General features: G+C 46.1%; 1 protein-coding gene across 3 annotated transcripts in view; it reads right to left on the bottom strand.

Moving 5' to 3' along the window:
* Positions 1–23909, bottom strand: part of adam11 (ADAM metallopeptidase domain 11) — a 209242-nt gene that overhangs the window by 64352 nt on the left and 120981 nt on the right. For all 3 annotated transcript variants that reach the window (XM_085966258.1, XM_085966257.1, XM_085966259.1), the window contains exons 10-14: positions 21059–21130; positions 18518–18684; positions 12198–12282; positions 9832–9922; positions 2810–2861 (exon numbers count right to left, since the gene is read on the bottom strand). In XM_085966258.1, coding sequence (XP_085822384.1) covers positions 2810–2861; positions 9832–9922; positions 12198–12282; positions 18518–18684; positions 21059–21130 — 467 coding nt within the window. The remainder of the gene's footprint in view (positions 1–2809; positions 2862–9831; positions 9923–12197; positions 12283–18517; positions 18685–21058; positions 21131–23909) is intronic.

The following is a 23909-nucleotide window of genomic DNA, read 5'->3' as shown; positions in this document are numbered from 1 at the left end:
GAAAGAGAGGGCAAGGCTCTGTGGATTGGGTCGGGATTTCCAGGATGATGGCTTAACAAGTGGGCCAACAGTAGTGGAGCAAAGAGGGTGCGCAGGGATTCAAGACAGGAGGAGATCACCAAGGTAGGGTGGGGTAAAGCCCTGGAGGGATTTGAAAGTAAGCCAAAGGAAGCCAGTGGAGTTTCAAGAGGACGGTTGTGATTGGAGTGCAGGACACTGAGCAGGTGAGGAAGTGGGCTGCAGCGTTTGGATGAGTTGAGTGGAGGGTCAAAGCAGGGAGGCTGATTAGGAGAGTGCCAGAGAAGTTTATGATGAAGGTGATGAGTGGGAAAGGAAACGGTTGTAGTAGTGGAGTGGGTGAGGGGGAGGAAGCCGTGCTTGGAAGCGAGCAGTACAACAATAATGCCAACACATATTGGAAAAGTTAGACTGCAATATACGTAGGCTAGAATCATCCAAATGTTGGTCTATTCTCCAACAGAAATCTGTTTTGTGTATAATTATCCATCAGTTTCAATCTTCTACTCAATGTTCTTCCAGAGCGTCAACATCTGTCAATTTGGAAATGATTAGGAAAGGATCCAATCCAAATTCTTCTGCATCATTATGATTTCTGCAGTCTATCACCGCAAGCAAAACTGAGGCCTACTTGGGTTCCGTATTTTCTTTGAAGCTGCTGCTTCTTGCTGTTACAGTTCCACTGGCAGCCATCTAGTACCTCAGCTAAGGTGAGATTTTTCATCTGTCGGTTCATCACAACGCCCAGAACAAAGAACGTCTGCAGCAGGAACAACAGTCCTCTGCCCAGATCAGCATAACCCCCTGGCAAAGAGACAAAAGTGGCCTCCAACACAAAATGCCCTGTGCCATAGGTCGGGATTTTCCTTACCTTGGCGGGTGATGTCGGTGGCGGGTCGCGGGTCGCGGCCCCGCTGCTGGCTCCATCCCGCTGCCTAAAAGGAACTTACGTTGCTGGGGCTTGTTAATCTCACTCAGCGCATTTCCTGGTCCAATTAGAGGAAGCAGGTCTGGTGACGTCATTCATGATGCATCATCAGCCGGTTTCCTTAAAGGGACTATGACCAACTTTATTTTGACATTTGTGCTGTCAGTGCTCTACAGCATTGAGGTGCTGCAAACACCGACAAGCACTGCACAGAGGTCCACGGCTGCACCCAGGCTCTCCCATGACTCCCTCCATATGCTTATGGAGGTAGTCACAGCACGCAGGGGGGTTCTCTTCCTTTCCCATGGACGGAAGAGACCTCCCCAGGAGACTAACGCAGCGTGGTTGCACATTGCAGAGGAGGTCACTAGCAGGGATGTTGTCAGGAGGGCCTGGGTGCAGTGGCGCAAACCTTTAGTAGAAAGCCACACTCACCTTCATCCTCCTGTGCCTCTCATCACATCCCCATCACTCTGCCTTCCCTACCCTACTCCTGCACATCCTTACTCACACCAACTTACCTTGCACCTCCACCCATCCCTCTCTCTCTATCTACATTATCACATCCCTATCTCACTAGCCACCCCTCACACTCTTCCTCATCCTAGTGCAATCATACCAACTAACAACACACAAGGGTAGCCACTTGGGTCTTTTATCCAATGTTCTTTTAAAGTTTCTGTTAATGTGCTGTCAAACATAGAAACCCTTATTTTCAACAATTTGCGTTCTTGGACAGATTTGCGTGCACCTTTGGAAGTGGCTTAGTGAGTTGCAGTGAATGGTGAGACATAACGGTACCCCCCGCAATGGTGATGAGTGTGAAAGGAATGGCTTGGACATTGTAGGGACGCTTTACCGTGTTGGTGTGGGGTGGTGCCAACCTGGCGTATCATGTGGCAGCCAGGGTGTACAGCGTCAAGTGAAGTAAGTCTGGCCATGGTGAGGCCACCCCTGGCCTCCCGGGCAGCAATGTGGTCGGGTGCTGATGCCCTCTGTCCTGTGCAGCATCAGGTGATTGCGAGAAGGTTGGTGGTGTGCCTGGTGCTGCTGGTGTCGGGGCTCATCGTGGTCAGATTCTGAGGACCAAGGTGAGACATTATAAGCAGCACCCATGTTGATGGAAGGTGAAGTAGAAATGACAGAAGTGATCTGTCAATGGTGAAAGAGTTCTTCCAATGAGGTAAGAGTGGATGGAGAGTGGAAAGTGGAAAGCCTGCAGAATCTGTGCTGGAAATGGACTGAGAAACAACTTGTGGCTGAGGAAAGTGATGATCTGTCAGGTGAGCGCTTTTAATGTACATTTGAAGCTGTCAAGTAATCAACTGGAGCAATGGCCACTGAACTCCCGCCTCAGGTTCACAGATGTGCAGCGTGGACCCCGTGGGCGAGCAGTTAAAGTAAAAAGGTAATGTTAAAAGCATTATTAAGGATCTGTCAACAACCCATTAATTAGTTTAATTGGGTCGCACACCTCTGCGGGTCGGATCGGAGATCACACATGTCGGGTTGACAGTGGGGTCCTGACCGGCTGTCAAAAAAATCAAATTTCCCACCCGACCCAACACCGATCCTGCTCGCTGACCCCCCCATAGTTTTTATTCTTCCACATCCAAGGAAGTGTCCCTCAATCTAGTGTTTGCACCCACACGGCTTTCCTTTCCCATCAGTGGGTGGATGTTGTCTTCTCGAACGAATCTGGTACTCCTTCTCAGTGGATTAGAATTAGACACAGTACTCCAGCTGGGGCCTAACCAGTGTTTTAGAAATTAAACATTCGATTTCCTTTCAGCCGAGTGCTTGATATACATCATGCAAAAGACAAAATGGGTTACCTTGTCCGTTTGAGAAAGATTATCTTACCCTGTATCCTCCATTATACAGCCATTCCAGACATCAGGACACCGACACTCACCTGTGAAAGGAAAACAGGAAATGTATCTGTGGTATACAGGCACGTGACTGGTTCTTGGGATGAGGGGATTGTCCTATGAGGAGAGATTGAGTAGACTAAGCTTATATTCCCTAGAGTTTAGAAGAATGAGAGGTGCGCTAATTGAAACTTACAAAATTCTTAAGGGGCTTCACAGGGTTAATGCTGAGAAAATGATTCCCCTGGCTGGGGAATCTAGAACCAGGGGTCACAGTCTCAGAATAAGGAGTCGGCCATTTAGGACTGAGATGAGGAGAAATTTCTTCACTCAGAGGGTGGTGAATCTTTGGAATTCTCTACCCCAGATGGCTGTGGATGCTCAGTCGTTGAGCATATTCAAGACAGAGGTCGATAAATTTTTGGGAACAAAGGGAATTAAGGGATATGGGGATAATGCAGGAAGGTGGGGTTGAGGTAGAAGATCAGCCATGATCTTATTGAATGGCGGAGCAGGCTCGAGGGGCCGTATGGCCTACTCCTGCTCCTATTTTTCATGTTCTTATGTTATGTTCTTATGTAGTGGATTGGAAGCAGTAGAAGTACATTGCGAGAAATACATGTACCAAATCATCTGTGGATTGCCCATTTTGCAGTGATTATGATCTAGAAATCCAATGGTGCCGCATCCGTTTTTCAGGCGTTAAACAGGCGGCCAATCCTCCAATAGAGCGGGCAGGAAGCGCACGCCCATTACAAGCTGCAAGTGCGCTGCCCACCATATTGGTGTAGGTAAAATAAATAGGCGCCCACCTGAAACAGGCTTTAGGCCTTTTGTATATGCGACAGGCGAACGGATTTCTAGGCCTACATTGAGTAAAAAGGATCACCTGCCTATTATAGTATAATTGTTTAGAAAATGCAGTTGATATGTACCTCAATGTGCAGTAAATAAACCCATAATGCACCTGTGGAAATAGCTCAGTGATTTTTTTTATTCGTTTATGGGGTGTGGGCATCACTGGCAAGGCCAGTATTTATTGCCCATCCCTAGTTGCTCCTTGAGAAAGTTGTGGTGAGCCACCTTCTCGAACCGCTGCAGTCCGTGTGGTGAAGGTACTCCCACAGTGCTGTTAGGGAGGGAGTTCCAGGATTTTGACCTGGCGACGATGAAGGATCGTCGATATAATTCTAAGTCAGGATGGCGTGTGATTTGGAGGGGAACTTGGAGGTGGTTGTGTTCCCGTGCGCCTGCTGCCCTTGTCCTTCTAGGTGGAAGAGGTCGCGGGTTTGGGAGGTGCTGCCGAAGAAGCCTTGGCGAGTTGCTGCAGTGCATCTTGTAGATGGTACACACTGCAGCCACGGTGCGCCGGTGGTGGAGGGAGTGAATGTTTAAGGTGGTGGATGGGGTGTCAATCAATTGAACACTGGAAGAATTCAAAGCAGAATTTGATAATCTTCTCACTCAAGCAGAATCCTCAGTTTTAAGAGATTTGAATCTGAAATTCTGGGTGCGTCCAAATCTAGTAACTAAATTTGGCCAAAGGTGTCCCACCTTCAAAATGGAAGGTGTCTAACAGAAGAAAATTGCTCAAAAAAAGTTACTTCCTAGCATACAAATGGGTTAGAATAGATAGAAGGAAACAAAATTAAAGTTCATTTAATAAAAATGGTGGAGAGAATGGAGGTAAGTTGGAGTAAACTGAAGAACAAAGAGATGAGAGGAACAAAAAGAAAAGAGGCCATGCAGAATTAAAAGGGCTGAATTTCCTTTTCAGCTACAGCAGTAAACTGTGGTGTATGTAACCTGTTCCACCTTAAGAGAACTTAAGCCTGTTCCACCTTAAGAGATGTACTACTTTCTCTGGCTGCTGTATACGTAATACCGGTGGTGACCACCGGTATATAAGTACTGTGTAGTGATATTGTATTTAGTATAGTCCTGACCTCCAACTAGTAAAGACCTGTTGAACTTTATTCTTGTAGTCTGTGTCAGTAATTAATCTTAATACAACTGGAACACACAGACTTAACAGTAAACCAGGGTAGGCGGGGCGGTAAATCGGGCAAGGAACCATTCTGTCCCCCAGCACCACTTCAAGAATGTCCCTCCAGAAGTGCTGTTCAAACCGACCCGCTAAATATGGACAGGTGTGCTGCAATTAAACACAAATGCTGGGAATATATAAACGATGCATTGCCCATCAATGCCGTAGGCATCGAGCTTTACTGTGGGCCATTGTGTGGTTGGGGGGGGGGATTTAAATTTGAAAGGGCCTACTTTGCCTTGTGCAATCGATTGCAGAGCTAATTGATTACACTGGACAAGGTGGGGAAATCAAAATCAGAAATAAAATTATTCACATTTTCAGCCAGGGTCACTGGCCATGGCTTGCTGCAGTGTGGTAGGACCTGCTGCAATTCTCCTCTCCTCACCTCCTGAGGTGGGCGACCTGGAAGTGGCAGAAACACTACTGGCACCCAGTCTAATTATCCAAATCACCACAACCCGGGCTGCGGGCTTGCGGCCGTTGGAAGTCCCTTTCTGCTGAAAATCTGCGGCATTGAGGTAAAGAAAAAATCCCACCCCATTGAGCTTCTACTTTTAAATTGTTATTTATAGGTGTTAATTTTTATTCACCAGAATGATACCGGGGCTAAAAAGGTTAAACTACGAGGACCGGCTGCATAGCCTAGGTTTGTATTCCCTTGAATATAGAAGATTAAGGGGCGATCTAAATGAGGTGTTTAAGATGATTAAAGGATTTGATTGGGTAGATCAAGAGAAACTATTTCCTGTGGTGGGGGGGGGAAGTCCAGAACAAGGGGGTGTTACCTTAAAATTAGAGCCCGGCCTTTCAGGGGTGACGTCAGACTTCTTCACATAAGGGGGAGTGGAAATCTGGAACTCTCTCCCCCGAAAAGCTGTTGAGGCTGCGGGTCAATTGGAGAATTTCAAAACTGAGATTGATAGGTTTTTGTTCGGCAAGGGTATTGAGGGTTACGGAACCAAGGCGGGTAGATGGAGTTAAGATACAGATCAGCCATGATCTAATTGAATGGTGGAACAGGCTCGAGGGGCTGAACGGCCTACTCCCGTTCCTATATTCCTATTGTTTAATATTTTCTTTTCAACTTTTTTCCTTTTCTCCTGAGGGCGTCCATTCCTTACATATGTGTGGTTCTGTGGGTACCTCCAAGACCTTTCCCCAAGTGACCGTTATTCATGTGTGATTCATGATAGTGAGGGTCAGGAGGCTGTTCGACCATAGAGGACATCACAGCCGAGCCCAATCTTCTGCCGTGTGTCGCTGGATAGAATTCAGGAGCAGAAGCCCCGGCTGACTTTTTCTCCATACGTGGTCTGACTGACCGATATTATAGAGTCACTACCAATGTTCTCTTTAATTTTTTTTTTGGGTGTGCGGCCCCTTTATGGGCTTTTCCTATTTAAAAGCTGGTGAGCCGGCTGCACGGGAGCTGCAGAGTGCGGTGTGGCCAAGCAGCTTCTAGGAAACAATGGTCGCTACCATCACACTGGCTGAGATCAGCTACCACAGCACAGGCTGGGGAACAAACCTGGGGCCTTTGTGGCTCAGTGGATAGCACCCTCACCTCTGATGTCAGCAGGTTGTGGGTTCAAGTCCCACTCCAGGGACTTAAGCACAAAAATCTAGACTGACACTCCAATGCAATGTTGAGGGAGTGCCGCAGTGTCAGAGGTGCCATAGATGTTAAACTGAGGCCCCGTCTGCTCCCTCAAGTGGACGGAAAAGATCCCATGGCACTATTTCAAAGAAGAGCAGGGGAGTTATCCCCGGTGTCCTGGCCAATAATTATCCCTCGATCAACATAACAAAAACAGATTATCTGGTCATTATCACATTGCTGTTTGTGGGAGCTTGCTGTGTGCAATTGGCTGCCAGGTTTCCTGCATCAGAACAGTGACTACACTTCAAAAAGTACTTCATTGGCTGTAAAGCACTTTGAGATGTCCGATGGTCGTGAAAGGCGCTGTAGAAATGCAAGTCTTTTTTTTTTCTCAGCTAGTCACTGAATAAAATCAACCAGTCGGAGGTGCCGTCTTTTGGATGAGACGTTAAACTAAGAGCCTGTCTGCTCTCTCAGGTGGACGTAAAAGATCCCATGGCACTATTTCGAAGAAGAGCAGGGGAGTTCTCCCCGGTGTCCTGGGCCAATATTTATCCCTCAGTTAACATCACTAAAAAACAGATTATCCAGTCATTATCACTTTGCTGTTTGTGGGAGCTTGCTGTGCACAAATTGGCTGCCACGCTTCCTACATTACAACAGTGACTACTCTTCAAAAAGTACTTCACTGGCTATAAAGCACTTTGGGGCATCCAGTGGTCGTGAAAGGCACGACAGAAATGCAAGTCTTTCTTTTCTGTTTATTGTATATAGCCATTAGAATGGCACAGATATAATGGTTTACCCTGCACTACCCCTGAGGCAGGATTATAATCATAAAAGGTCGAGTTAAATTTAAAATGCAGAGAGACCACAGGATGGTTAGTGCACAAAATAGAAAAATGTCCCATTGGTGTAATAGGGAACGCTTTTCTGAGGTTCAGGCTGTTGCACATTGCTGGGCTTTGTTTTGAGAGCAACATGCTTTACTCTGCATCTAACCAAGCTAAGCCAGCCCTGGGAGTGCTCGACACCAGCCTGCCTGCTTGAAATGGAAAGCATTCCGTCTCCTAGCACTAATATCCCTCACATTGATGGGCAGAAAATTCACAAAAAATAGAATTTCAGACATGCAGGGTGCAGAGTTGGCTAGCTTACACTGCCACCTGGAGGTCAGCTTTAGATAGATGTCAGGTCTGCTCCACATCACTGTTATAATGTGGGAAACGTGGCAGCCAATTGGCGCACAGCAAGCTCCCACAAACAGCAAAGTGATCAGGACCGGATAATCTGTTTTTTAGTGATGTTAACTGAGGGATAAATATTGGCCCAGGACACCGGGGATAACTCCCCTGCTCTTCTTCGAAATAATGCCACAGGATCTTTTACGTCCAACTGAGAGAGCAGACGGGGGCCTCGGTTTAACGTCTCATCCAAAAGACGGCACCTCCGACAGTGCAGCACTCCCTCAGTACTGCACTGGAGCGTCAGCCTAGATTTTCCGACTACCAATGTCAATCAGATTGAAGGTGGTATAGAAACAGCATCATCACAAAACAGCTGGTCTGGCTCTTAAATACAAGGTTCTCAGCTATGGTCAATATGTAGTACAAGTCAGCCAGTTTCTATCATATGCACAATCTCGGTACTGGGGCTTGTAGCAGTGTACATCTAACTATGATACATCGGATATGTATGAAATGTTATATCTAATGCGTACTGTATTGCTATAGCTTAGAACGCGTAGTCAGTGAGAAGTGCGTGGCATGTGAGTCTCAGGCATGAACCGTATAGCAACTGGTTTGTTGAATGGTGTGTTTATTTTGAAGAAGAAATAAGCTCCTACAGTCGATCCAGCTAGCAGCAGTGCAGTATAGTGAATAAAGTGCAGGTACTTTTAGCAATTCTCATTTCAAGCATGAGAGGGAGCGAGAGTGAGCGCATGCGAGCGAGGGAGTAAAAGTGCGAGCGAGCGAGCGATCACAAGTGAGATCTCTGTTCTAATGATGATTCATTACTTGGATTCAAATAGGATGAAGCAAAAGAAAACCGAGCTTGCAAAACGATTATTAAAGTTGGCACATAGTCCATTATAAGTATTTAGCATGATTTAATGTGCTGTTGAACCTTTAATTTACTATTTGTGAGCCTATATGAATAGAATTAGCGATATTTATATTAATACATAAAAATCCACGCGCTCCATGAACCTAAGGGGCATAGTCTCAGGATAAGGGGTCGGCCAGTTAAGACCGAGATGAGGAGGAATTTCTTCACTCAGAGGGTTGTGAATCTTTGGAATTCTCTGCCCCAGAGGGCTGTGGATGCTGAGTCATTGAGTATATTCAGGGCTGAGATCGATAGATCTTTGGACTCGAGGGGAATCAAGGGATATGGGGATCGGGCAGGAAAGTGGAATTGAGGTCGATGATCAGCTATGATCTTATTGAATGGTGGGGCAGGCTCGAGGGGCCATATGGCCTATTCCTGCTCCTGTTTCTTATGTTCTTTGGCACTGTTATTGTTCGCAGTGTGGAGGATGTGATGCACAATAACATTCTTACAGTTTTGAGCAATTTAGGCAAATTTGGCCCGACTTAAGACTCTTCTAGTTCTTTTCAAAAAGGCGCTCGCACCCAGGGCGTTACAGAACCGCAGTAAACGGGTTCACTCAGTGATGCCAGACATTGCGAGTTCCCAATCCAAACTGTACCACCGGCAGCAAGCGGAGATCAGACACTTCATCACGGAAGAAAGGGAAACCTGACATAGAGCCGCCCAGCTCACTCTCACTCACCTCCTTCGAACTGGGCTATGGGATAGGGTAGACTATACATGGGCCCTTAATAAATAAGGACAGTTAGATTTACCATTGTAAAATAATGCAGCTGTTCAAAAACGGCAATTTTTTTTTTTAAATCCTGTTTTTATAAAGTGCACCTCAGTCATGTGGAGGACAAATTCTGTTCATACAAGGGCCTTGATTTTGATGTGTCTGGCACCTGAACCAGATGCCAGACATCCTCAATCCTACAAGGAAATAAGAGAGGAAATGGGTGCAGTTTTAGGAGTTGCATAAATACAGGAACTTTACCTGGGGGACAGCAAGTATTATCGTGATATTCAAAAAAAGAGTGAGGCACAATTCTGGGAACTACAGACCAGTTAGCCTAACATAAAGTAATGGAAAAATGCTGAAGAGATTATACAGGATGGTATCAACGCTCATCTAAATAAGAAACATGATTTAAGACATTAAAATGCTGAGATGAATAATGTAGAATTTCTGATCCTATGCTTAGTTATGTTCCACTGCATTCGACTGCACAATCCGTATAGAATTCAACCTTAAAAAACAACTTACCGGGTCCTGCCCGCTGTTTATTCCACATCATTCCAAGGTTCTGGCCCAAGCTCTGTGCAAGTGTGACACCCATTGCAGCAACATTTCCATACTGAAAAAAAAAGCCCAAAATATAAGCCTCAACCCAAGAAGGTTCACTAGATTGATTCCTGGGATGAGAGGGTTGTCCTATGATGAGAGATTGTGTAGATTGGGCCGATACTCTCTGGAGTTTAGAAGAATGAGAGGTGATCTCATTGAAACATACAAGATTCTGAAGGAGATTGACCGGGTAGATGCTGAGAGGTTGTTTCCCCTGGCTGGAGTGTCTAGAACTAGGGGGCATAGTCTCAGGAAAAGGGGTCGGCCATTTAAGACCGAGATGAGGAGGAATTTCTTCACTCAGAGGGTTGTGAATCTTTGGAATTCTCTGCCCCAGAGGGCTGTGGATGCTGAGCCTTTGAGTATATTCAAGGCTGAGATCGATAGATTTTTGGACTCTAGGGGAATCAAGGGATATGGGGATCGGGCGGGAAAGTGGAATTGAGGTCGATGATCAGCCATGATCTTATTGAATGGCGGAGCAGGCTCGAGGGGCCAAATGGTGGAGCAGGCTCGAGGGGCCGTATGGCCGACTCCTGCTCCTAATTCTTATGTTCTTATGTAAATGACAAAAGGACTTTCACAAAGCAGCCAGCATCATTTGCATTGCAAACCTTTCTTCCTGACTCCAAGTTATTATCGGGCCCACTGTTGCAGCACACCAAATGCCTGCTCATTGAAGTCTCTACCTCTGATAAGTGCACCGTGTAGAAACTGACGTAAGAAAACTACCAGGTACTTGGTCTAAGCGTTAAACAAAGCTTTAATCAACTGTTTTACAACATGGAGGTCTAGTTGTGTCCTTCACTAGTTCCTGTTAAGAATGTCCTGTGCAAGCTGGGCCCGTGCCCGAGTATTTATACTCTCCCTGGACAGCGCCACCAGCAGGCCGCTCAGTATTATTTCATAAGTCTTTCTTTCATGAATGACTGATTCATGTCAGACACTTTGCCGGGGGCTTATGAAGCAGTATCGAGGGCCATATTTTGAGTGGGTAAACTGCATCTCAGGAACAAACCGTTCAGCCTAGTGTCACCCTGGAATAAGTGGGGAAATCCACAATCCCCTTAAAATAGGAGCATCATGGGCAGCCCCCTCGAGCAGAATTCTCGGGCGATGAACGCATATCATTTTTGCCGCTCGTACAGCGGTAACGTTTTCTGCCGATGTGCGGTATGGGACATTGCACAGATGCTGAGTGGCCACGCTGATGGATCCAAGGGACCTTTTGTATGCTTACGAGTGTCGTATCATTCACAGCACGCGGTGGGGTAGATTTCTTCACCGCCCGGGCAGCAACCTGGCACAGCAGATCACCCAGCTGATTCTCATTCCACTGCTGCCAAGGGGGGGGATGGTAAATCGGGCGGGTTCTATAAAGGGCGGACGACCTGCTTCATCAGTTTACCGCCCAGGCAGTGAAGAACTAAATCTAATACAATAGCAAAAATACTGCGGATGCTGGAAATCTGAAATAACAACAGAAAATGCTGGAAATACTCAGCGGGCCAGGGCAGCATCCGTGGAGAGAGAAACAGAGTCAACTTTTCAGGTTTGGGACCCTTCGTTAGAACCGGAAAAAGTTAGGGGTGTAACAGATATTAAGCAGGTGCAGAGGCAGGGAAAAGGGGAAGGGGAGAAGGAACTAAAGGCACAGTCTGTGTAAGGATGGAAGGCAGGAGAGATTAAATGTTGCCAATGGGAATGGCAGAATCATCAACAGCTGCCACCTGAAAAAATGCAGGCAGGGGTTATAGTCTGAAATTGTTGAACTCAATGTTGAGTCCAGAAGACTGTAAAGTGCCTAATCGACAGATGAGGTGCTGTTCCTCGAGCTTACGTTGAGCTTCATTGGAACAGTGTAAGAGGCCGAGGTCAGAGTGGCAGTGGAGTGGAGAATTAAAGTGACAAGCGACCGGAAGCTCGGGGTCACCCTTACAAACTGAACTAAATCTACCCGTGTGTGTCGCTCCTGCTCATGCTGCATCCCAGTGTTGAATTTAATCCAGTCTCTGATGCGTTCAAACCAGCCATCAGTTATGCAGCAAACTGGCTGATCCTTGCCATTGCCTGGAAGGATCCTGTGACAAAAAGGTTAATACTTGGTGTCTGCTTTACTGTTAAGTGCTGATTGTAACAGCCAGTTCAAGGGTAGACGGAAAAATAAGTGCATTTTTGGTCGTGTGCAGAAACAAAGGCGGGCTGTCATTTTTGTTAAAATGGAAAGGGGAAGGGGGATACAGACAAAACTGCAACGGTAGGAAACAGGTTAAAAAACAACAAACCTCATTAATGCCTCCTCCTTTAGATAAAGAGCAGATTCCGCCAACGTAGGCTGTCGCACTGTGACTGCATGCAAAAGTGTGGCCTCTGTGGATGAGAGAACCGGTCAGTAAAGTCAAACTGGGAACACACGTCATTACCATACTGGAGGCTGTCATTATAATGAAACGCTTTTCATAATCCATTATATTCTCATTACTGAAACGGTTTCTCCTTTTGAAAATTTGTTTGAAGGGGTTGATCAAATTATATACTGTACTTTCTAAGCTCACATCATGTAACAACAGACTAATTAGCACTCTCACTGCTTCCTGTTGCACTGGAACCAAACTACAAAGGAATCTAATGCCTCCTTTGTTTTAGTCCATTTACTTAATTAATTCTTAATGGTAACTAAAGCCCATTCTAAAGGTCCTAGGGTATAATGCATCTCCAACTTGTGGCAATGGTCAGAACTCACTTGCAACTTTGTCCTCAAGTGTCAGTTCTGAGTCAGAAGGTTGTGGGTTTAAGTCCTACTCTAGAGACTTGAGCACAAAAATCTAGGCTGACACTCCCAGTGCAGTCAGTGCTGAGGGAGTGCTGATTTTTCAGATGAGACGTTAAACCGAGGGCCTGTCTGCTCTCCCAGGTGGATGTAAAAGATCCCGCGGCACTATTTCGAAGAAGAGCAGGGGGAGTTACCCCCGGTGTCCTGGGGCCAATATTTATCTCTCAATCAACATCACTAAAAAAACAGATGATCTGGTTATTATCACATTGCTGTTTGTGGGAGCTTGCTGTGCGCAAATTGGCTGCCGCGTTTCCTACATTACAACAGTGACTACACTTCAAAATAAAGTACTTCATTGGCTGTAAAGCGCTTTGGGACGTCTTGAGGTCGTGAAAGGTGCTATAGAAATGCAAGTCTTTCTTTCAAGACAGCCAATTCATGGGATTATGAATGATATCCCACATGTATTCATAATATATCCTGTACTTGCACCTTTTGGGCTAAAACATCACAGATTATAAGGAACAAGTTTTCTTGAATGGCTCTTCTCCCCCCCACCCCCCCCCCCACCCCCGCCGAGTGCCTGACAGTCAGCTGTAATCACATGTTTGACTTTATATCTGTCCGGGTATGGAACCATCAACAATATCTGAAGTATTGTTAGATTTGCATAAAATCCTGGCACAAGCAAATATCTGGCATACTCCTAGGGGATCAAATCATTCATCTGAGACCAGCACATTCAGGAGAATGTGACAATTAGTTCCACCTCCCAGTCATTGTACACGAGTACAAATGTCAGTCATTGTTACCCTGCTCCTTTGCATGAGTGAAACTACACTGTGCGTGTCACAAAATAGCTTTGATTATTCCAAAGTCAATAAGTAAGAACTACCTCTGTTAAGGGATATTTTACAAAGCGAATGAAAAATTGAAGTTATACTGAATGAAAAGAGAATGGAGGTAATGTGGGTGAGGAGGAATATTCTGCTGAGGTGAAATGAAATGGGGGTTAACTCCATTTGGTAGTGCACTGGTTAGTGCACATGCATCATATTGCTTTTGTTCACCATTTTAACAACCATTAACATCATTAAAATAAATAGGTTAATGACTGTATTGAAAGTGCATGCAGTAAGTTTACACAAACGCATTCACCAGTACGGTACTGGAGGAGATTAATTATTGCTGAGCTGATTGTTTTAGATGCATCGATAGCTTTTTAAGACAGGACAATAAATTTAAATCAGAAACAGCCTGGATCAGTGACCTTGGAAAGCACTTGTGACCCCCGGGATCCTGATTTATCCAAGTTATTGCCATGCCCCATTAACGGAAGAATTCATCGAAACCTTTCATGACCATTTTTCCTGCTCATTCCGGCCTATTGCATTTAGCACGATCCATACTGGATAAATTCAATGATCCTGCACCCCTACCAGGAAGCCTCACCTGACAGGAGTTTGGGTTGGAGATAGGATTACAACACTGCAGCACCCAATCTCTCAAATGTGCTCCCGTTGACTGAGGCTCCCAGCTAGTGGCCCAGGATTGATGAGCAATAATGACAAATGAACCATAAGGTAACATGGAACTACCCCTTCCTCATTCCATATGTAATGATTACCCAGTTCCTGTTGTAGACGTTGAGTGTTGAAAGAAAGACTTGCATTTATATAGACGTCCCAAATCGCTTTGCAGCCAATGAAGCAGTTTTTGAAGTGTAGTCACTTCAATGTAGGAAACACGGCAGCCAATTTGCACACAGCAAGCTCCCACAAACAGCAATATAATAATGACTAGATAATCTGTTTTTTAGTGATGTTGATTGAGGGATAAATATTGGCCCCAGGACACTGGGGATAACTCCCCTGCTCTTCTTTGAAATAGTGCCATGGGATCTTTCACATCCGCCTGAGAGAGCAGATGCTTAACATCTCATCTCATCTGAAGGACGGCACCTCCGACAGTGCGGCGCTCCCTCAGCACTGCACTGGGAGTGTCAGCCTAGATTTTTGTGCTCAAGTCTCTGGAGCGGGATTTGAACCCACAACCTTCTGATTCAAAGGCAAGAGTGCTACCCACTGAGCCACGGCTGACATCAGCATTCAGAACAAGCTCATTGTCCCAAATGGTGCAACACTGAAGGACGAATGACCTGGCTTTGTTTGGTTGACCTAAATCCATATAAGATGCCAAATATGAAGCCAAACCGAAACTCCTAAAATAATAAACAAAAGCAACAGTGTGAACCCAGACGTGTCTTGGCTCCAAAGCTGGAGGTTTGCTTTGGATTTGCACTTTCAAGAATTGCCAATTTTGCCATTTTACAGATTCTCTTTGAAATGGCTCCTCTTCTGACAGAAACCACTGTCCTCCTGATCACTTAGTTTTAAGGAAGAGGTAGTGCTGCTTGAACGCCTCATCATACCCCTTTAGTACCTTCAGTTTGGGTATCCTCAGCACCTTAAAACACACCCTTGCAATGGGTGTGCCCATTCAGTGGGTACCTCCACTCTCCCACATCTGTGATCAAATGGATGGTGCAATGACGGGCAGCTTATTGAGATATTTTCACCCCCCGATGGGCCAAAGCTCAGAAAGCTCAATTTTAGGCAGAGCCCATCGAACCAGATTCTGATCAACTCAAAAATGTTTTCCAGATTTAATGAAATTTCTAAGAAGTCATCCACAGTAATGCGCTACTGTTGTGATTAGTATTCAGTACAGACTCCAGACACTAAGGGGGAAAAATTCACCTCCGGTGGGCGCTAACGGGGTGCCAGGAACATAGCGCCCGAGCGTGGCAATTTTAGCGCCGCTCGCGAAATTGACCAGTTGTTTTGCGGCGGCACTAAACACTACTGCCACAATCTCCTGCGCCCACAGATCGTGATGTCAGTCAAGTGTGCAATGCCCCGGACCGGATATTGAATCGCGCCCCCTGCCTTAGCGCCTGCCGCTAGGAACGACAGGTAGAGAGGAACGTTTTCAAGTCGTGAAGGGGCCGGGGAGCGCTATTTAAAGGCGGGCGCTTCCTGCCTTTTCTTGTCGGCAAAATTTTTGGTTTTAACGCTGTCCTGAGGAGTTTTGTCCTCAGCACCACTTTTGAGGTTCCTAAGCGCCGAGCTCTTTCCGTGGGCCTATCCATTAGTGCTTCCAACACAATTGCTTTAGAGGTCTCTCCAGGCCCAGATTCAAGGCTGCAATGAGCAGGGTGTGGCAGGCCAACAAGATGGCCCCTCCCCTTTAAGAACTGGACGGCGCCAGTCTGTCTGGTTTCCATGGTAACTGGCACCGCCTGAGCTTCGGTAGCATTCTGAGGTAGCGCCTCGCTCCCTGATGTTTGCGCCTCAAGAGAGGTGTGTAGCGCCTGATTTAGCGCTCAAATCATCTCCATGGGCGATAGAGGAGAATTTTGCAGTCGGTGGCGATAATTAGCGCGGGCGTTAAACTTTGCGCCCGGCCGATATTAGCACCCCAAAATAGTATTAGCACTGCTAACCAAGATGCACTCTGCATACCAATGAATACTGGATGCAGTGTGTGACTGACAGTTAAGCAGAGCATCTGATTCTTTTTAAGCTTTGCTATGAATTAGCTATGCATGGTGTCTCTGAACTCTCCTCTAATTGCAGGCCATTAAATGATTCTACCGCCTATATGTTTACCGTAGTTTAAAGAGCGACAAAGCTTTTATCATTAATCAAAACGCTCTAATGCAAATCAATCTTGCACACTCTCACCGAAAATGGACTTGGTGCTGTCAAGGTGACTACAGTGGCCTACTAGAGGTCAAATGATTTCAAATTAAGATCAGAGTACAGGTAGACTACCCTTTATCCGGACTTCCGAAAACCAAAACCCTCTAAAAACCGAAGGTTTTTTCGGTCAGCGTAAGTCGTGCGCACGACATGACCAGAGTGGCGCACGACTTACAGGCCTAGCCGGATAAGGGATAGTGTAGCATTTTTCCGCACTTCTGAGAACCGAAATCACTCAGCGTAAGTGTACCAGCCTTTATCCTTACAAATAAACTGTACTACAGTATTTATCCCTGTAACTACAGTATTTATAGTCGTTATTTATCCCACCCTTTCGGATAAGGGATAGTGTATCCTTTATCCGCACTCCCGAAAACCGAATTACCTCTGAAAACCGAAGTGTTTTCGCGCACCTTCCGAAATCCGAAATTTTCCTAAAACCGAAACACGGCTGGTCCCGAGGTTTTCGGATAAAGGATAGTCTACCTGTACTTTCTAATTGGTGAAAAGGTAAAAGCAGTGGAGGTCTAAGGAGACTTAGAGGTCCATAGGTCATTAAAATGTCATGGACAGATACAAAAAAACAATCAAAAAGGCTGATGGAATGCTGGCCTTTATAGCTCGAGGACTAGAGTACAAGGGGTTAGAAGTCATGCTGAACTAAACAAAACCCTTGTTAGACCACACCTGGAGCACTGTGTTCAGTCATGGGCACCACACCTTAGGAAGGATATATTGGCCTTGGAGGGAGTGCAGCCTAGGTTTACTAGAATGAGGGTTGTATTCCCTGGAATTTAGAAGATTAAAGGGTGATTTGATCGAAGTTTTGAAGATATTAAGGGGAACTGATAGGGTAGATAGAGAGAAAATATTTCTGCTATTTGGGGAATCTAGGACTAGGGGAAAAAAACATAAAAATTAGAGCCAGGCCTTTCAGGAGTGAAGTTAGGAAACACTTCTACACACAAAGGGTGGGAGAAGTTTGGAACTCTCTTCCGCAAATGGCAGTTGATGCTGGGTCAATTGTTAATTTTAAATCTGAGATTGATAGATTTCTGTTAACCAAAAGTATTAAGGGATATGGGGCAAAGGCGCTTGCCACGTCATGTCTCAAATTACTCATATACTGTATCCCTCTCTTCACAGATGCTGCCTGATCTGCTGAGAGATCCCAGCATGTTCTGTTTTTATTTCAGATTTCCAGCTTCTGCAGTATTTTCTAATTGGCCAGTCACAATTACCATGGCAATGAAATGAAAGCTGGTGCTCAGGCTACTCATTCTGAAGGAACTAAGCAGGTGTGATAATGGGGTCAAATAGCACGACCTCTTCATTAAAGTTTATCGAACAAGAGAACAATGTTTCCTGTCAGCAGAGGGGAAGTTTCGAAGAAGATTTGTACCAGCGTTCCAAAACTTCATTCAATGTAAAGTACTTTGGTGCATCCAGTTCTGGTCACCACACTTTAGGAAGGATGTGAAGGCCATTGAGAGGGTGCAGAGGAGATTTACCAGAATGGTTCCAAGGATGGGGGATCTTAGCCACAAGGACAGGTTGGAGAAGCTGGATTTGTTTTCATTAGAGCAAAGGAGGTTGAGGGGTGATTTGATAAAGGTGTACAAGATTATGACGGGTTTGGATAGGCTAGACGGGGAAAGGCTGTTCCCATTAGTTGATGGTACAAGGTCTAGGGGACACAGATTTAAGGTTTTGGGCAAGAGATACAGGGGGGATGTGAGGAAAAACTTTTTTACGCAGCGAGAGGCGATGAACTGGAACTCGCTGCCGACGGAAGTGGTGGAAGCGGAGACACTCAATGTTTTCAAGGTGAGACTGGATAGGCACTTGAGGGAAATAAACCTGCAGGGCTACGGGGATAGAGCGGGGGAATGGGACTGACTGGATTGCTCTACAGAGAACCGGCACGGACTCGATGGACCGAATGGCCTCCTTCTATGCCGTTATGACTCTATGACATCCTGAGGTCGTGAAAGACGCTCTATAAATATGCGCCTTCCTTTTTTCTTTATAAAATCAAGAACCTACACAACCTGATGAGACTTACGAAAACATGTGAAAGGCGTCACTGTGCTCTCTGACAGAGTCTCTTCTGTACTTCATGAAATCTCTCAGCGTCACCAGTGGATCTTCACTGATGTCCACTTTGTCCCTCGATGCCCATGTTTCCATAGCAACCAGCACAATCCGTGTCTTCAATTGTTCCTTATAAATCTAAAGCATGAAATGAAAGTATCAGCAAACCAAATACAGCAGACATGGTTCTCCCTCTGTTAGAAATACGTCCTGAATATACAAGTACTGTTCCTGTGTGAATAGAGTTGTGGACCAAGGTCCATAGGTTTGATACAAGGGAGATGGAAGAGTTTTAACATAACCTCTTCCTTTAACGTGGATCATTCCTCCTTCAGAACAAATATTAGCAGCATTTTAAAGCTGTGTTTCCCTGAAAAGAGTCCCCCCCCCCCATTTTAAAATTTGAACGATCTCCCCCACCACTCCAAGCTCTCTCAAGCGCACACCTTTCAGCGCCCGATAAGACTTTTTTTATGGCTCTGACAAGAAGGTGTTTAAAAGCAGCCTCAGCATCTCACTGAAATTTTCCTTCTATTCAGCACCTCTCCTTGGCAGAATGTTGAGAGTTGGGACTTTCAAAAAAAGGGAAATAGGGTACGAACTCGTGCTCACTCTGTGGCTCCACATATTGAACACCAACATAGAGAGTCATCGGCACAGAAGGAGGCCATTCAGCCCATCGAGTCCATGCCGGCTCTCTGTAGAGCAATCCAGTCAGTCCCATTCCCCCGCTCTATCCCCGTAGCCTTGCAGGTTTATTTCCCTCAAGTGCCTATCCAGTCTCCCCTTGAAAACATTGAGTGTCTCCGCTTCCACCACTTCCGTCTGCCACGGTGCTGCTTTCAAAAACTTTTTTGTCCTTCTGTGGCCGAACGAGTGTTTTATACAGTTCCAGCATAACCTCTCTGCTCTTATATTGTATGCCTTGGCTAACAAAGAAAAGTATCCCGTATGCCTTCTTAACCACCTTACCTACCTGTCCTGCCTCCTTCAGGGATCTGTCAACTTGCACTCCAAGGTCCCTCTGTTTCTCTACATTTCTCAGTATCCTACCATTTTTTGTGTTTTCCCTTGCCTTGTTAGCCCTCCCCAAACGCATTACCTCACACGTCTCCGGATTGAATTCCATTTTAATATCTGACCCAAGTAGCCATTCTTTGCAGCTGAGCCTAGACAATGAGTAACTGAAAGCTTGGTCCTGTCCTCACCTGATACACTCACACTCACACTCACACTCACACTCCTTCTTGCACAAGTAAAGCTGAGGTCAAGTGCAAGAACCTGGCTGATTTTTCCCTCTGCGTAGCTCGGGGATACTGAGGCAAGTTGTTCCGACGTTACTGTCGTCTTGGTGCAGATCAACCAGTTCAACACAGACCAGCGTTTGAACCTGGGACCTAAAGTCCATGGCTTAGTATCCCTTCGGATTGGTACATTTACCCAGTTAAATGTACTTCACGTGTGTATATTTACCAGCTTCGGCAGCACTTCCCAAACCCACGACCTCTACCACCTGGAAGGACAAGGGCAGCAGGCACATGGGAACACCACCACCTGCAAGTTCCCCTGCAAGTCACACACCATCCTGACTTGGAAATATATCGCCGTTCCTTCATCGTCGCTGGGTCAAAATCCTGGAACTCCCTCCCTAGCAGCACTGTGGGAGTACCTTCACCACACGGACTGCAGCAGTTCAAGAGGGCGGCTCACCACCACCTTCTCAAGGGCAATTAGGGATGGGCAATAAATGCCGGCCTTGCCAGCGAAGCCCGCATCCCGTGAACGAATTTAAAAAAGAGCTACCATCATTCAGAAACTAAGGAAATAAGGCATTCACAATAATCAAAAAACACTGCTTTTCGTCTTACCATTTTACCAGCATGCGCACATGCACCATGTGAATATGAGTACTGAGATCGCGTGCCCAAGAACGCTGTCGATTACTCAACTTTTTGTTACCAATCAGAAATACAATTAACCACATTTGGATTCCTAATTAGCTACACGTGGCTCATGGCCAATTTAATGGACAACACTGGTTTAATCTCTATTCTTTACCAGGCTGTAACACTGCCTACAGCGTCCAATGCTTTTGATGGACTGGCTCGCTACAATATCAAACCTGCACTGTATTACTTCGTGCCAAAATAAAGGGTTGCCACCTTTTGCCGAGTTGAATATGGACCGGTCACAGGATGGGATCGTGGGTTGAGTGGAGTCACATTGCTGCTGATAGAAATTGACTGAAAACCTGAGTAACTTTAAAAATTGATGCCGCCCACATTACTCGGCGCAAAAGATAAATGGGAAAAGAAGGACTGATTTTGGTGTACAGTTCAGGTTTTAGAAATTTCCAAATATGCCACTCAGAAACTGGACTGTCTGGTTCACAATCAGATGGTTGGCAACCCTTGCCACAGTGTAACGAACAGAGAAACCCTCTTCTATTATCCAAATATTGCATTCGATAATTAGTACACAGGAGGGTAGTGATTTAAATTGAAGTACTTACAGCATCGGCGAAATTCACAACCGATTTGGCAAAATTGCTTGTAAGGGTGGGAGAAAAGTGTTGCTTTGTAAACTGTTGAGAAAAAGACTGAGGTTTAACAACAACAACTTGTATTTATATAGCACCGTTAATGTAGTAAAAGGTCCCAAGGTGTTTCACAGGGGTGTACAGTTTTGGTCTCCTTAATTAAGGAAGGATGTACTTGCCATACAGGGAGTGCAACAAAGGTTCACCAGACTGGTTCCTGGGATGGGGGGGATTGCCTTATGAGGAGAGATTGAGGAGACTAGGCCTGTATTCCCTAGAGTTTAGAAGAATGAGAGGTGATCTCATTGAAACGTATAAAATTCGTAACAGGGCCTGACAGGGTAGATGCAGGGAGGATGTTTCCCCTGGTTGGGGAGTCTAGAACCAGGGGTCACAGTCTCAGAATAAGGGGTCGGCCATTTAGGACTGAGATGGGAAATTTCTTCACTCAGAGGGTGGTGAATCTTTGGAATTCTCTACCCCAGAGGGCTGTGGCGTCTCAGTCGTTGAGTATATTCTGCAGTGGATTTGGGACAGGGCAGAACTTGCACCCATCCAATAAATGCACGCCTGACTCTGTCCCAAATCCCAGGGGCGTTAACATATTTTGGGCAGGGTCCTATGCCATTTTCAGTGCTACTCAGCAGTGACGGAGGGTGAGGTATCGCTGAGGCACTGTGCCTTAGCGTAAGCGGGACAGCTGTGGTGGCTGCTGTTCTTCAAAAAAAAATTACCCTTTAAATCTTTTAATTCTAAAGTTGTCACTTTCCCAATAGCGGTTGATTGCTCTGCATTAGGAAGCAGAACATGTCCGCCTTCCACCAGGTTCAGGCCCTGGATCGTGAGTACACCTGCTTCAAGCAAGAGTGCACAATCTCCCCTTAGCCTTCTTTGCTCCAAGGAGAACAATCCCAGCTTTTCTAGTCTCTCCACATAACTGAATTGCCTCATCCCATTCTGGTAAATCTCCTCTGCACCCTCACCAAGGCCTTGACATCCTTTCTAAAGTGCGGTGCCCAGAATTGGACACAAAACTCTGGCACCTTATACTGTAAGACACAACAGCAAACATCACTTGTACGATAGCAAAATACTGCAGATGTTGGAAATCCGAAATAACAACAGAAAATGCTGGAAAAACTCAGCAGGTCAGGCAACATCCGTGGAGAGAAATTTGAGTTGACGTTTCGGGTTGGACCCTTCTTCAAAACTGGAAAGAAAAGAAGCTAGATCGGAGGCAGGGCTGCGATCGGACAAAAGAATAAAAGAAACAAAAGAAGTAAAAGAGATTAGAAGCTAGACGAGATGGTAATAGGCTGGGATTAGGTGTAAAGTGTACTGGCAGGGCAAAAGATAGCTGCCAGGTGTGAGAGAGAAACAAAAGGAAAGGGGGGGGGGGCGGGGAAAAGGAGTGGTACAATTACAAGAGAAAATGAAATGGGGGCCGAGCTTATGATCTGAAATTGTTGAACTCGATATTGAGTCCGGAAGGCTGCAGACTGCCCCCCATCTCTGGGGATAGGTTATCGACCAATATTTACTACAAGCCCACTGACTCCCACAGCTACCTGGACTACACTTCCTCCCACCCCGCTTCCTGTAAGGACTCTATTCCATTCTCCCAGTTTCTCCACCTCCGCCGTATCTGCTCCGACGACGCCACCTTCCACACCAGTGCTTCAGACATGTCTTCCTTTTTCCGCAACCGAGGATTCCCCTCTACTGTGGTTGACACTGCCCTCGACCGTGTCAGTTCTATCTCCCGCACTTCTGCCCTCACCCCTGCCCCTCCCTCCCGGAACCACGATAGGGTTCCCCTTGTCCTCACCTTTCACCCCACCAGCCTCCACATTCAACGGATCATCCTCCGGCATTTCCGCTACCTCCAAAGTGATCCCACCACCAAACGTATCTTCCCCTCCCCTCCCCTTTCAGCATTCCGCAGGGACCGCTCCCTCCGAGACACCCTAGTCCACTCCTCCATCACCCCAAACAGCCCTTCCTCTTCGCCTGGCACCTTCCCGTGCAAGCGGAGGAGATGTAACACCTGCCCCTATACCTCCCCCCTTCCCACTGTCCAGGGCCCCAAACACCCCTTCCAGGTGAAACAGCGATTTACTTGTACTTCTCGCAATCTAGTATACTGTATTCGCTGCTCACGATGCGGTCTCCTCTACATTGGGGAGACCAAACGCAGATTGGGTGACCGCTTTGCGGAACACCTCCGTTCAGTCCGTAAGGGTGACCCCGAGCTTCCGGTCGCCTGTCATTTTAATTCACCGCTCCATTCCCACTCGGACCTCACCGTCCTTGGCCTCTTGTATTGTTCCACGGAAGCTCAACGTAAACTCGAGGAACAGCACCTCATCTTCCGATTAGGCAGTCTGCAGCCTTCCGGACTCAATATCGAGTTCAACAATTTCAGATCATAAGCTCGGCCCCCATTTCATTTTCTCTTGTAATTGTTCCACTCCTTTTCCCCGCCCCCCCCCTTTCTTTTTGTTTCTCTCTCACACCTGGCAGCTATCTTTTGCCCTGCCAGTACACTTTACACCTAATCCCAGCCTATTACCATCTCGTCTAGCTTCTAATCTCTTTTACTTCTTTTGTTTCTTTTATTCTTTTGTCCGATCACAGCCCTGCCTCCGATCTAGTTTCTTTTCTTTCCAGTTTTGAAGAAGGGTCCAACCCGAAACGTCAACTCAAATTTCTCTCCACGGATGTTGCCTGACCTGCTGAGTTTTTCCAGCATTTTCTGTTGTTATTTAGCAAACATCACTTTCTGTGCTGCCCAATCTGGCCAGTGTAGGATTCTCTCGTTGAT

This window comes from Somniosus microcephalus, chromosome 24 (genome assembly GCF_052327205.1).
Source record: "Somniosus microcephalus isolate GS21.2 chromosome 24, FLI_Smic_1.0, whole genome shotgun sequence".
Lineage (NCBI taxonomy): Eukaryota > Metazoa > Chordata > Chondrichthyes > Squaliformes > Somniosidae > Somniosus > Somniosus microcephalus.
This window is presented reverse-complemented; position numbering and strand designations above follow the sequence as displayed.